A 15,735-nucleotide genomic window follows, 5' to 3' on the forward strand; every position below is an offset into this window, starting at 1 on the left:
CATAGATTTGCCCAAGTTTGTCCCAGTTTAAAGCTGTCCAAACTGGTAGTGTCCATCAGTACATCCAGTGGTAATGAATTCTATTGTTTAACTGCATGTGGTATGAAATACTTCCTATTCAGTGTTCTTTTCAGTGCCAGGTAAAACCCTTTTTATTTTCCCAGTGTTTTAAAAGTAAACCTTTTAACTTTAGTTTTAATATTGCATTTTATCCTGTATCACTGCTATACCACCGTGCTGATTCAGTTGCAATTGTTATGGTTTTGTTGCATTATTTCTCTTTCTTTCTTTTTTGTGTGTTTACCTTTTGTTAACTGTCAGCTATTGGGTGGTATAAAAGTGAAATAAATATTGAAAGAAGAAAGCTCATATGTTAGCACTGCAGCTGTAATATATTATCAGCCAAAATTTACAAAGGAAACTTTAACCAGAAGTGTTATTTTTTCTTGTTTGGGCTTGGAATTCATTTTGTTGTGAGCTCAATGTTGAGGGTGAAGTATATAAAAATGGCAATGAAATAGAATTTAACACCTTGGGAAGTAGTCAAGATCTACGAAGTTGGATAGAGTAACAGTTGGTGCTATGCTAAAAATGAAGCAGTTTTTTTTCCACATGTGGCAGATGTGTTGCAGAAGTCGTGCATATTGGAAAATGATTATTCAAGCAGAAGCATCCTTTACTAATGTTGCAGTCTCTATAGATACTCTTTTCTGTCTTCTGAATTTCATATCAGATACACTCCCTAGAAGGCAATATGAGGTAGCAGGGACAGTTCAAAGCATTTTGCAGTCTGCAGCGAAGGATAAAATGATGCTTGCTGTCATTTCATAAAGCCAGCCAAATTGGCAGATGAATCTGTCTTCACCACTGAGGATGGGACGTCAAACTCTGCTGCACCTGAGCCTTGAGGCTTACTTAGGGGATGCAAAGTAAGCCTCATGGCAAACAGGGGGAAATGTTGGCTATTCTTTTGTAAGTTAATGGGATGCAACAAATACACAAATGTGTTTGAATACTTCTGGATATTCTTACCTTGAAAGAAATGAAAAAATCCGAAATGAAACAAGAGAGAGGGAGGGGTTGACCATTCAGATTGGTCCATTGGACCATTCAATTATATATGGTGAGGGTAGAAATTTTCTACTTTTTGTGAAGGGATTTTATCTTTGAGAAAGTTGATTCCATCTGGAGTGCTATTTTATTATTAAAATTACATTTTATTCTCAAACAACAGAACAGAAGCACAGTGATTATATAGCAGTGCCAGAAGACAATATAACCACTTATCTCTGGCATTCTGTGGCACAGGCTTACTTCTGTGGCACGAGCAAGTAATTTGTGTGCTGCTTGGAGAAAGAGTCCTCAATTTGCCTAATAGAAAGGTTGGCCATTCTTTAGAAGATCTAGCCATGCAAGGTGAACATTATTCAATATTCCATCCATAAAATCTCTCATTAAGACTCAATTTTATTACACCCAGCTTCATTTTTATCCATTGAAAGGACCAGCTATAGCAGTTGAATTTTTTATGATAGACATCACTCTAAATTACAGACATTTACTACTGTTGTTGGGTTCACCACTTGTTTTCACTGCTGTTTATACTGCATTTATGTTTTCAATTTTTTAAAATATTTTAATGGTTTATGTATTTTATTGTTGAAAGCCACTTTGGGAAGGTTTCTCTTAGGCAGCAGGTAAATAAATAAATAAATATGCACCACACAAGGCAGCTGTCTTGTCATTCTCAATACCTCAGGGAAATAAATCATAGCTTTCCAATAGTACTGTGGGGAAAAAAAACCACTGAAAATCCTTGGGGCTTACAGAGAAGCTTTCACTAGTCGTCCCTTAATATATTTAAAAAGTGAAAATTCCATCAGCACTCACCCTTCCTAGCTCTTTATCTTCAAGTGCTAGGACTCCAGTGCTTTCTGTAAAAAGTTTCACTTTGACTACTGGCCGAGGATGAGTTGTGGTAAAATCCCCTTGTGTTCCCCATCTGTAACAAAAGAAAGGTCAACGGTCAAATTAAAAAGCAAGTGGCGATCGACCTATGCCCCTGTAACAAATGCAACATTTCCCTTTCCTTATGCAAACATCCATTTGAAAACTCATTTCTGAGGATGGAAGATGAAGATCAACATTTTTCATATATTAGTTTTGTAATTAAAATCATGTAATATGAAAATGAAAGATGGATTATATTCAAAGAGTATGCAGCATCAAGCAGAAGAACTTATGGAAATGTATGTTGGATACTTTCCTGTTGTCCCTAATAACATAAACTGAGCACTTTGAGATTAATTACAAGTAATTAAAGTTGTTTTCCAAACATTTTATACCATTGTTGAATGAGGTACTAGATGTGTGTTCCTGAGACAAGCAAAGAGAAATTAGTTAAAACCAAACTTAAAGTCCCAGTAGGATGGCAAACATAACATCAGGTTCGGAGAATGGATTAATGTCGCTATGATCTCATGCACTCAACAGAGTCAACAGCACAATACCTGCAGTATCAAAAGTTTATGCAGCAACACTAGTAGATACTTCCAGTGTCCCTAGAAACTTGTTGGAGATGGGGCTTAATTGGGTAGGAAAGGGTATATTCAAAATCATATAGAGTTCACAGAAAGTTTCTCAATTTTCCCTGCCATGACATCACATTAATAGGACAATTCCTTGATTTTATGATGAATAGAATGTTCATGCAAAATAAAACAACAAGGAAAGACAAACCCATAAACACCACTAATAGGGCATTCACAAGTTCTCACTGGCTGCATCATTAACTAGCAAAGTGCTCTCCCCAGTACATTTAATTAAAGATGGATCACTTAAAACAACTGATGTCTGAGGAAGAACTGACGATTAAGTTCAATGTCACTCAATTAAACATTGGCACTGTTGACTCAAAGGACAGGATTAGTTTCCAGTTTCTGGCAGCTTAGGAACTCAGTTCACCATTTATCCTAATTCTCCCTTCTAGGTCTCCAAACAAGTGGATGGCTCCAACTAAAAGTGGCAGCATCTTTTCTGGCCAAGAGGGTATGTTAGAAAAGCTAAATTCTATTGACTGATCCTTGAAGAGAAGCAATTCATTACCTTTAATCAGATATCTTTCATGGAATGTAGCAGCCTGGAGAGGGAAGATTAAAGATAAATAATTTCTCAATTATATTAAACCCTTTGATTTCTGCTGCAGGAGTCTTGGGTGTGTGAACAAATAATGTTCAATGGATATATTGCTACCTCACTGGCAGCAATTAAATCTTCCAAAAAAAAAAAAAAATGCTTAGAGCAGGTTTGCTATGCCTTCTCAGCATCTCTCAGTTTTGAAGTAGTTACCTTTTCCAGGTGTGGGACAGTTGCTGTGGCAACCCTAATTAAGAGCAGATTTTTCAAATTTTATTCTTTGATATCTCTGTACCTCCATCTAAATGCCTTTCTGATAATAAAGCTCAGTGAAAAGAGGTAGAACATTATTTCACTCATAACAAGTCAAAGTTTCCATCAGCACAGGTCCTTATACTGGTGACTTTAATTCCAGCAATGACAATTCATAAGCAGTATCTCAACATCTTCAAGGAATTAGCCATAAGGAGTATACACTCCATATACTAGACATTCTAAGGATGTCATCCAAAAATTCGGTGTGCGTTAAGCTCTTTTAGCATGCCTCTTTTAGCTGAACCTTCTCTAAGGATCTATTTACTCATTAGCTCTTTATTATCAGACTCTTCCTGGATCCTATGTGTGAAAGAGATCAAGTGGACAAAAAATATATGGAGTAAATTTGACTCAGTCATAGCATCCCCTGTTGTTTGATGAAGAGAAGTTGCATCATTATGAGATAATAATCTCTAGTATACAGAGTACTCTAGTGGCTGATACTATCCAGGCTGGGAATAAATACCACAGAAACAAAAGCTGGTTTGACAATGAGGGTAGATTGTTTCAGAATAAGATTAGGCAGGTTTATTCTGCATACTGAAATAATGGAGATAAATGTTCGCTAGAAAAATGAGAATATAGGGTTTTGATAAACTTAAAGAAAGAGCTAGAGAGAGATGGAATTTGTTACTACGTACAGTACAAAAGAAGGACCATAAAATATTTTGGCAACTTATAGTGGGATCCTTGCTAGAGCAACATGAATATCCTGCTTGTTGAATTCCTAACTGTGAGTGGAAAAGACATTTCTCTGCAATGCTTCAGGAACCTAATATTCTTTTTTTCACACAGCTTTTGATTGTCTTTCCATGTTCGAGAATGGCAGTCTGTCACGCCTAGTGAAATTATTGATTTGATTGTCAAATTTAAGCCTGGAAAGTGCTTGGCCCAGATGCTGTTCCACCTGATCTTTTAAAATTGAATCCAGAATGATGGGCATCTCTACCGTCAGATTTGTTTACTTATATTAATAACTCTGGAAGCAAAGTGATCATAGTTCCCATCTTTAAAAAAGGTGACAGGACAAATCCTGCCAATTATCATTCCTATCAGTCTTCTTTCAGTTGTTAGGAAAATTTTATGCAAGATACTTAAAACACAAGTTATTAACTGGATGGAAGATCAAAACTAGCACTATCCTTAGACCATTGCTGTCTGCTGGCTCATTTGGCAGAGAAGTATACCTCCATTTCTGGTGGGAAGCTACCAGCTACCTTTATTGACCTTAAATTATTCCCTGATTTGGAACTGAGGAAACAGTAAGGGTCTAAATCATACAATAATTCCATGGATAAGGACCTACTGTTCCTTATCAGATGTTTGTACAACCAGACTTTCAGTCAAGTCAGATATGGTCTGCAGGGACAAGTTACTAACTCAACCCCTTCCACTCATGGGACAGGATCGCATTCTGCCCCCTTTTCTTTTTTATTCATTTTAAATGATCGGACCTTCCATTTCCATAACATCAATTCTCATTCTCCTAGATTGTGTAATACTAAGATCCCTTTACTTCTGTATGCTGACAATACTGTATTGCTGTCACTTTCCAGAATTGGATTAAACTGTTTATTAGCTACATTTGGAACTTATTACTCTATGAAATGCCTAAACTTTAATTATAATAAGTCTAAAGTCCTGGTGTTCTCAAAAGCTAGAAAACAATTTAAAAGGACTTTAAATGGCAATATCATTAAGCAAGTCTCCTGCAGAAAATACCTACAAATTCAAATACAGAGCACTGGGCTCTGATCTGAACAATGTAGATGAGCAATTGAATCAGCAAACTTTAGCTAGCTGCAGATTTTAAGATTCTTTTTTTTTTTTATACCCAAGGTGGCATCATATCCCCTCTGTAATACAAATTTGTAAAGCAAAGACCTTGGCCTAACTCTCAAATGAAAAAAGTCCAGTCTGGGTTTTTTAAGGAAGCTGTTGGACCTTCCTCCCTGTGTGCAGAATGCAGCCATTTATCTGGAAATAGGGATTCGATTTGCTGAATGTAAGGCATGGATTAAATGGTGGCTATGTTTACATTTTCCAGCAGCTCCTGGAATACCTGTCTCTACTGCTTTCAGATATGTATGTTAACTGATGGATGAAAAAAAAAAAAAAAAGGACAAGAAGTCACATAGGCTAGCTTTCTCTGCAGAAGTGCTGGGCAATTATGGGCTGCAGAAGTCCCAATTTCTCATTGTTCAAAGATTAATAAACTGGATCATCAATATTTGAGAACCACTGCTAGTAAAACTTGTTCCTCACTTTTTCATCTTAACTGCAATAATTGCTATAATAATGGATTTACTTCAGCCCCATATCTGTACACACTAACTATCCCAAAGTACAGAAGAGCATTTACTCTTGCTCATTTTAATGTGCTTCTATCAGCACTATTAAAAGGATGATTTAAAAAGACCTCAGTCAGTGAACAGGTATGTGGTGCTGGAAGAGTAGAAACAGTGGAACATGTTCTCTTAAATTGCAACTTTTATAGGGAATGCAGAAAGAAATTGATTAAACCATTAATAAAAGATCTTTATGGGAATATTTCTTCCACTGTGGTATCTATGTGTTTAAGGGATCTATTCTCTTCTGTTACTGTTGCCAAATTTTTTATGTCTGCAGTGCAGATTAGGAAAAATGTGGTCATCTATTGTGTGAAAACATTGTATAAATCATGCTTGTTTTAACTGTGCTTTAATTTTTCTACTGATATTTTATCCATTTTTTTAATCTTCCTGGTTTGTGACCATAAAATAAAAACCAAATCTCTCTCAAAAGTTTAGGGCCACTCCTGAGGTTGTATAAATGCATATGTCAGCTCATACAAGCACTTATCTTCAGAGGATGACTGTTGACGGACTTGGGGAATGCTTTTGCATGAGGTTTTTTTTTTTTTTTTTTTTTTTTTAATCATGCCTTACTCATGGAATTCTACTGGGAATCCAGACAACAATGACATCCTCTACTCAAAACTTTCCCATGTTCTCCTTCTTCCACCTCTTCCATCTTTTTCCTTACAGCAGAATATCCATTAAGGAGGGAAAGACAGAATAGCTTTACAATGGCTTTGGAGTTCTAGTACTGAGACCTCCATCTGGAAGCACCCAGGGAAGAATGCACCATCTGGTGGTTGGCCCCAGCCATTTCATAACAAGAAGCTGTGCTACCATTTTGTTGGTGGCATTTAGTTGCCTCTTTTATTATCACACAAAAGTACAACATTGTGAACAGTGGGACAGTACTCACAGAAGTTTAATATGAGGCAACCTATGCCAGTGATCATTCCTGAAGTAATAAACACCAAAATGAAAGGCAATGTTTTATTACTAAACCCAAGTCTTTTATGCATTCATAGAAAGATAGAACATAGAAACAAAATGAGTCAGAAGGAGCCTCCCAGGCCATCTGATCTGACCTCTGGCTCCAGCTGGCTCCACTCATGTAATCCCTGACATGTGGTTGTCCAATCTTTCCTTGGACACTCTCACTGATGGGGCCTCAACCACCTCCCTTGGAAGCCCATTCCTTATCCTAGGGGTCCTGTCAGGAAGTACTTCCTAACATTCAACCTGAAGCCTAGTTCCTTGAGCTTTGTTCCATTGGAATGTGTCCCTCCACTGAAGGGAAGAACAAGCCATGCCCTTCCTCCAGATGACATCCTCCCTATAAGTTGCTAAAAGATCCCCTTGGAGTCTCCTCTTCTCCAGGCTAAAAAGACCCAGTTCCCTCTATCTCTCCTCATATGTCATCTCTCCCAACCCAACTAACAGTCTTGTGGCCCTGCACTGAACTGATTCTAACCTAGCTATGTGGATCCAAGAACATATTAATGTGGATCCAGGAACTGGACATAGTACTCCAGTTGTGGGCACACCAAAGTTGTTTACAGTGGTATCAACACCTCCTTAGATCTGGAAGCCGTGCTTCTGGCTATATATCCAAGGGTACCTCTAATACTTTGCTGGTGTTCACTAACAATTTTGTCAATTTTTCTTCAGCATGTATATGTAATATAATGAATCATGTCCTCATTGTATACATATGCACTGAAAACAAACCTGTATCACTTTGTTGTGGGTTTTGCAGAACCAGTGTGGTATGGTGGTTCTTAGAGTATTGGACTGGGGACCAAGGAGATCTGGGTACTAGTCCTCACTTGGCCATGTCACTCATTGGGTGACTTTGGGCCTGTCAGTCATTCTCAGCCCAATCTACCTCACAGGGTTGTTGTTGTGAGGATAGAATGGAGCTATGTAAGCTGCCTTGGGTTCCTCACAAGAGGAAAAATGTAGGATATTGATGCATCATCACCATCACTGGAAGTAAAAGCACCTGAAAATATATCTGAAAGAGTAACTCTCATATAAAAAAGTTGACTTCTGCTAGGAAATCATGATCGGCTCCCTTCTCTTGGCTGGGTCACTGTGTTAATTTTGCAATTGAGTTCCTATAAACATAGAACTGGGGTTTTAATGAACCCTGGAATTTGCAGAAGCTGCAAATTTTCACCCGGAATTTGCAGAAGCTTTGTTATCTGGATTTCACACTGTACAATCTGCCAAGAAAGCAGAGACTTTTGATTTCTGATTCAAAATTGCCTCCAACTTTTGCAACTTTGTAAGACAACTTTGTAATTTAACTGTCTATTTTATTATCCAAGGCAAATATCAACTGTTACAAGAATTTTTTTTAAATCTCTGCCTGTATTCCTATGGAAATGCTTCATAGACAAAACAATACACAAAAACACACAAAAAGGCTATTGAAGCTCCTTTTACCAATAAGCAAGCCTTAGGATAAGCATTTCAACCTTTTCAAATGGGGAAAACCCTATGCAAAATTTAGATAACTCTTCTTTAAAAAGGCAGGCAATTATTGGTCAGGGAAAAGGAGTATGGATGTCCAAGGAACCCTGAAAGATCTGTGTAGGACCCAGGATAGCTAGGTTTGGCTCAAAGGTCTTCAGATTTCCTACCCCCAAATTAGCACTACCTTTCCCAGAAACAACTCTTCCCTGCACTTAGGCCTTTAAAGACCCTTCCTTGACATCAATTATTCTATGCCATCAGACAGTCTCCAACTTACCGTGACCCCATGTATGAATACTCTCCAGAATGTCCTGGTCTTAGCAGCCCTGCTCACCTCTTGTAAACCCCAGGCTGTGGCTTTCTTTATGGAGATGAACCATCTCATGGTTGGCACCAATGGAGGCTTTTAAAAAGAGGTTCACATCCTCAGGTCAAAGGACCAAATTCAGACTTTCAGGGCTCCCTAGATACCCAGTTCTTTTCTGTTAACCACTGATGATTTGGTGCTTTCCCAGATTCTGTGCAGTCCCCCACTCTCCCCACCAAAAGGTTAGAATATCTCCCCTATTGCTTACTAGCAGTAAGAGCTTTAAACTAATGACACTTCTGGTGCTTAGGATCTACCTTCTCGTGTCTTTGGTTCAGCCCACCTATGGAATGTAGTCCTCAATACTTCTCAGAAGTGGAATGCATCCCTCCAGCCTAAATGAACTGGGGGAAGACACTGAACATCTCTTCAGAGAGTAGAGATGTTCCTTTTCTGGGGAGAGGCAAGAAGCTAGCAAATGAGATATGGAAACCACACCCTGTAGGGGCCAGAGACTACCCATTGCTGAATTAAACATTACTGGGAAACATAACAAAGATGCGAACTGACAGCGACCACCAATGATTAGCTTAACTTTGAGATGACATTTGTACTCTAAATGCATGTATAAATTAAATAAATAAATAAATAAATAAATACTGTGTCTCAGAAGATTTGCGGCATAAAAGTATGCTCCCGCTATAAAATCCACATTGATGATGTAAATATTATAGAACCTGAACATTAATGAGTGACTCAAATTCGCATGGTGAATTACATTGCTAGATTGTCAACCATTGTGGGATTTACCCTGTTTTAAAACATTAACATACATACAGCTTTCACATTTGTAGGTTTTACCTGCAGATATTTTTGCAAAAATATATTTTGAAGTTATCACTTTTGATATCTCCCCCATACACCCCGAAGCATTTAACCATCTGTGAACTTATGTTGGAAGGAATGGGTGCCTTGGGGACAAAATGCAGCAATCTCTTACACCAGGGTGAAGCAATTACAACATGTCAGTCACTGCAGATTTAATACTTATATAGCTGACATGATAACAACAGTCCAGAAAGGCAAAGCAAATGTCATCTCTGAATCCTGAAAATGCAGTCATCTTTTAGAAAAACAGGAGGAAGACAGTTTTGAAAATATGAAAAAATAATCACTTAAATGAAGTCTTGAAATGATATATAAACAGTGAAATAGGAAATACAATAAAAAGTGAGTTGCATATACATTTGGAAAATGAACATACAAATACTTACATGGACCAAATGAATCTCTGAGCCCGTATTTACCAATAAAAACTAACATACGAAAAATGCCCAAGACTATCAGTTTGTCTTAAATTTTACTCTTGCTCCTGTGATGCACAGGTCATGCACAACTACTCTATATCTCACCTTTCTCTAAACAGTTGGCTGGGAATGATGGGAGTTGCAATCCAACACATCTGGAGAGTGCACAGTGGAGAAGGCCAACTTACCTTACAGGGTTGTTCTTGTGAGCATAAAATGGAGCTATGTAAGCTGTCTTAAGATCCTCACAAGAGGGCAAAGGCGGGATATAAATGCAGCAGGAGCAGCAACACTGTGTGTGTGTGCATGTGTGCACATACTTATATATGATAGAAATCACATTTAAGATACTGCATATAGTTCTTATTCCAACAGAAGATATATTGGTAATACCGACCAGACAGACTTACATTCAAGTTTCCTCATCCTTTCCCATTGCACTTTTCAGTTGGGGAACCCAATTGCTACTTAAAAAAATAACGCTCCCAAAAGTGATTGCCCTGTCTCTGCAATGTATAACAAATTCTTACTTTTCACCAAGTTAGAAATACTGATTGATGTGCCAAATAAATTATTCATTCTGAGTTCCACAAAACCATTCGGTTCAAAATTATAACTTTTTAACTCATGTCACAATGTTCAGAAACTGAGAAATCACCAATAAATAAGAACAGGCTGCATCTGGATTAATTAGATTTCAGCCTGAAGATTTATTTCTAAAGAAATTGCAGTTTCCATTAAAATCCCTTTAGAAAGTAAATACCTTATTTTTGTTGAAACCCTGCTACCCACATGTCAAAATAAGTAATGCAAACAAACATAATTTAATGATTCAGGTATTATTTACTTATAGTCTCCACAATGACACAAATGCAACAGCTGCATTGTTTATTGTAGTGGGTAATTTTATTTCAGTGACATCTGCAAATATTGTGTCAACAATGGTAACTTAATTTTGCTAAGACTGAAAACAAATTCAAACTATCAAGTTCAATGATATGTAAGATTCAGTTGCTCCTTTTTAGTACTGTGGGATTTGGTTAGTGCTGGCTATCAGAAATACATATTCTTGTAAGAGCAATGCGTGGAGGAGAAGAAAACTTGTAATTTGAAAGGTGTAAGAGACCATGAGAACTAATCTTTCCTTGAAGAATGGATAGCAACATTATTTGTGTGAGAATATTGTTTAAAGATGACCCCCGAATAATGTAAAGCCACCTTTTGGAGGAAGGAATTCTATCCAGAAAGTAGTGGTGGAACATTTTCCAGTGCAGTATTTTTCCTTGGACATTTCCTCACACTATATATGTTTGTATTTCTCCAAAGTTGTCTGGGTTGTTGTACTGCAGTCAGCCATTTTAGATGGGCTAAATACAGGACAGGAAGTTGCATCCATTCTCTCTTTTAAGAGAGGCATTGAGGAAACCCTAGTGATCAGTTGCCTATGGGGAAATGGAAAAGCAAGGTATAACAAGCCCTAGTTGTACACAAGGCAGTTGGATCCTCGCTAGGTTTGGCCTGGACTAATATATAATGCATTTTGCCTCTAGTGCTCACATTCTTTGATAGCAAGCTGAAGGAAAACTGAAACCAAGACTGTGATTACAGCTTGTTTCACTGAAGAACTTAAGGAGAGCTTTGCTGGATCAGAAAAAAGATTGACCTAGAACAGCGTTCCATTCACACAGTGGCTAACCGGACACCAGAATAACAGCACCCTCCAGGATAGCTTCCCCAGCCTGGGCCTAAAGACCTAATCCATCCTTGAGTGAAAGCTCAGCTAGATGCTGTGATCAGACTTTTTTCTCAACTTAAAATGCAACCAACAAGTAGTGCAGAAAGAGAGCAAGCGAAGCTGAAGGTGCTACAGTTACCCTGGCAAAACTTGCTGATATGCCTGCTTTCTTTGGGTATATATCCTAAAAACAGTGTGTTGTTTCAGGTGTAGTCATTTTTTAAATTATAAACAAACAAGGATGCCTATGCATTTACATTTACAAATATGCCTATGCATTTACATATATTCTAATAAAATAATTTTCACATGAAGCTTTGAATGTGTTTGAATGCTACATATCATCTATACTGCATAATTAATTTAATCCATCCTGCCCCAAGCAAATGCTTCAGTTCAAATATTTTGTTGTTATTGTGAAAACTTTTCAAATATTTATAGCAAGCAGAAATTTGACATAGATTACGTTTTCAGATCTGTTTACTAAACATGAAATATTTGTGTGCTCACTGAGGGAGAATGTGTGTTGGGGAGCAAACATGAGTCAAACAAACTTGCTAAATCAGATAATATTATGTTAAGTCTTTGAACATTTCCCGCTTCTACTTTTTTCTGAAAACCACATCACTGGTCGGATGTTGCTTGCAAACAACAGCTCACCACAATGATCCACTTCAAATGGCAGCCATCCCACTCCACCCTCCCCCACCTTTATATATAATATATATTTGTTGGCAAGGCGAACAAATCTCCTATCTATGTGGAACAAGGAGTGCTCGGCATGTAGAGACAAGCACTGTGGGAAGCCAGCTCTGTGCCACATGCACATTCTTCTTGCCCTCCTTAAATCTTTTTCCCCCATCTCCTCCTCCAACATGTTATGCTGGATGTTTCCATGTCTCTGTTCCACAGAATTAAAGCTAAACAGGGCAATCTTGGAAAATTGTGTAATCACACCAGGACACAATGCAAGTGTTACTATAGATAACTGAGCAGGCAAGGAGAGAAATGTAGCTGCTCTTTTTGAAGGCCAACATGGAAGAAATTGTACATGAATTACCCCCTAAGAACTAGCCTTAACCAGTACTCCTAGAACTACCTTTGTGATCTTTTTAATCCAAACCATTACTTAATATGTTACCTTACAAGTACATTAGCATCCAAAATGTATAATGACATATTCAATTCTCCTCCCTTAGGATTCATTGGCTGTTGCAAAGAACTACAGCCTGGAAGTTTCATTATTAAATGCTGAGAGCAAAGAAAATTAAAACGGTTGGGAAATTGCACGGACCCTACTGTGCTAACCTCCATTTTAGCCTTGAATAGCAATACCACAAATGACTAAGAGGAAAATACTAGCAGCCTGCCACTCAAGGCACAGGGAACCCCTGTGGTGTGAAATGAACAAAGCAGCGCTGTGCTTCATACAGTCAAGGCTCACTGAAAGTGTTAACCTGAGTGAGGTTTGAGAGAAAAGGTCACTGCCTATGTTGGTGGCCTTTTGAAAGCTGAAGGAAGTAGAAAGCTGCTGGAAGGCAGGAGGAGAATAAAATGTTCCACAAAACAATAATAAACATTTAATAAGGCTATCAACTTAAGGAAGCAGTATGAAGGATCAACTTGTAAAACTAAAACATAAGCAGAACCTTCCAAGATATAGGGTTATACTAACATACTTTGGAACATTTTAAAATGTTTCCTATATGCTTGGCAATCTGCAGAAGCTCATGTCCTTGCTTATAGTATATTCTAAAAGGGAGCAACATACATGTGTTCTGGGCTACAAAGTTTAATCAATTAATCAGATGGTCTAAAGGGGTTTTTAAACTCAATACAATGAGTTCCTATCTGATTGATGAGGCAGATTTATATAATATATTAATATAACTACTTATAAAAATGGGAACTGGAATTTAACAGAGGCTTTAGGCATGTTTGTATATCATGTCGATCCACCCAGGCAATCAACCATGGCAGACTGGTGGCTGTGCATACAAGCCACAGTGTGCCCAGCAGCTGATCAGGCTCACCGTGGATTGTTCCCCCCACCTCACTTCCTGTCATCCTCCCAAGCCTCCCAAAAGCACAAGTGGAGTAATTTGGTTTTTTGTCTAAATATATTTGTGATATATTACTCTCTTTACAGAATTAATATTAACATTTTCCTAATCAAGATTACTACTTAGAGTTCCTCAAATCTCCTCTAAGGTGTGTACATGTGTGAACACTGTTGGGATGATTTTCATTTACTTCAAGAGTTGGCAGGGGTTCTCTCACGCCCACTGGCCTCCATTTTTGAGGCCTTGTGGAGAACGGGTGAAGTTCCAGAGGATTGGAGGGTGGCATCAGTGGTCCCAATTTTCAAAAAGGGTAGTAGAAAGGACATGGGAAATTATAGACCACTCTACATGACTCTGGTGCACCTGCAACTGGAGAATTGTGTTCAGTTTTGGGCCCCTCATTACAGGAAGGATATAGCCAGGTTAGAGACAGTAGTGTAGGGTCACAAGGTTGGTGGCTGGATTGCAGGGAAAGCCGTATGAGGCAAGACAGAAGGAACTGGGTCTTTTCAGCCTGGAGAAGAGGAGACTCTGAGGGGCTCTCTTGGTGACATACAGGTATGTGAAGGTGTGTCACACGGAGGTGGGTAGAGACCTGTTCTCCCCTGCAGAGGAGGGCAGGACATGCTCCAATGGAGCAAAGCTCAAGGAACCAAGGTTCCATTTGGATGGCAGGAAGTACTTCCTGACAGTTAGGACCCCGAGGGTATAGAATGGGCTTCCAAGGGAGGTGGTTGAGGCCCCATTGGTGAGGAAGGATAGGCTAGACATGCACATGGTGGGCATGTCGTGAGTGGAGCAGTCTGTAGCTGGGGGTCAGACTAGATGGCCTGTGAGACCCCTTTTGACTCTCTCTGTTTCTATGTTTCATTTGTTTTTTGTATCATGCTAATATGTTCTATTTGCAACTCCAAATGTAAGCAGGTCAAGAATACAATTCTTCAGAAATGTTTGCAGTTTCCTGAGCTTGTGTTCATGTTCAGAAGTGTGCAACTGCAGATTATGTGCAAAGTTCTTCCCTGTCCTAAATTTAGCTTATGTGGGAAACTGCACATTTTTTTCCTGCTTGGAAAAAATGCATGCATGGGAGAAGAAGCTTTTGAGGAAGAACTCAAAGAACATCCATAAAGTCAAACTTTATACACTTGCATGTGTAATGTTGGGGCATGGCCCCATTCCCCCATGTGCACATGTACCTTGTCCACGCAGGTAACATGTGCATACAGTGCCTCTATCATCATTAGGTACATCCATGTGTTAAAAAAAATCACAGTTACATCATCCTTTAGTATAATTTCAGTTTGAACTACTACAGCAAACATACAAACATTAGGACAAACACAAGATTTTATTTATCTCAATGTTTTGCTTGAAATTATTTTTCTGAAGCGTGTGATTGGATGAAGACTTTGAGCATATATTTGTGTGATTTCTAACTGTTCTTTTGGTTCAGAGGCTAAGCACCATTCCTGGACCACATTAGGAACTTGATCCCGACAAAGAGACTGTTCTAAATCTCTGTTATTGCCTTCCTTCCACAAAGTTCACCTAATGGTAGCATGGAAAGCTAATATTTGATGTCCAGTTTTATATAATAAATTACTACTAGAGGACTGCAGGAAACATATTGACTGGTACAATTAATATACAATCCATCCCCCAAAGAAGTTAGGTAATCACTAGATTATCTCCCATCTCTCCCACAACCACCATTATATCTCTGTTATCTTTCTCTCTGCTCCACATTATCACCCATTTCTTTTTCTCTGTCATCACTTCCTTCTACACTCTCCATTCTCTCCTCCTCTGTTATGCTTCCCTTTCCTCGTCTGTTTCTTTCTCTCTTATCTCCCCAACGCAGAGTGTATTCATACAAGAAACACAAGGTAAGATAGGTGAGCAATGTCTATGGCAAATTACGCATAGCTGGAGTGGACAGCACTCCTACATGAAGTGGGTTCGTTTTACCACCCTTCACAAACTGACTTGGGGTCAAAGAGATTTTTCAATCTGAGACTCGTACGGAAGTCTGTGTCAACTCTTGTTCTCCTGGCACAGT

General features: G+C 38.5%; 1 protein-coding gene across 2 annotated transcripts in view; it reads right to left on the reverse strand.

The window, feature by feature from the left end:
* Window positions 1-15,735, reverse strand: part of CADPS2 (calcium dependent secretion activator 2) — a 357,625-nt gene that overhangs the window by 213,089 nt on the left and 128,801 nt on the right. For both annotated transcript variants that reach the window (XM_044422997.1, XM_044422995.1), the window contains exon 7: window positions 1,891-2,002. In XM_044422997.1, coding sequence (XP_044278932.1) covers window positions 1,891-2,002 — 112 coding nt within the window. The remainder of the gene's footprint in view (window positions 1-1,890; window positions 2,003-15,735) is intronic.

The sequence above is a fragment of the Varanus komodoensis genome, unplaced genomic scaffold (assembly GCF_004798865.1).
Source record: "Varanus komodoensis strain SLA01 unplaced genomic scaffold, ASM479886v1 scaffold13_1, whole genome shotgun sequence".
NCBI classification, from domain to species: domain Eukaryota; kingdom Metazoa; phylum Chordata; class Lepidosauria; order Squamata; family Varanidae; genus Varanus; species Varanus komodoensis.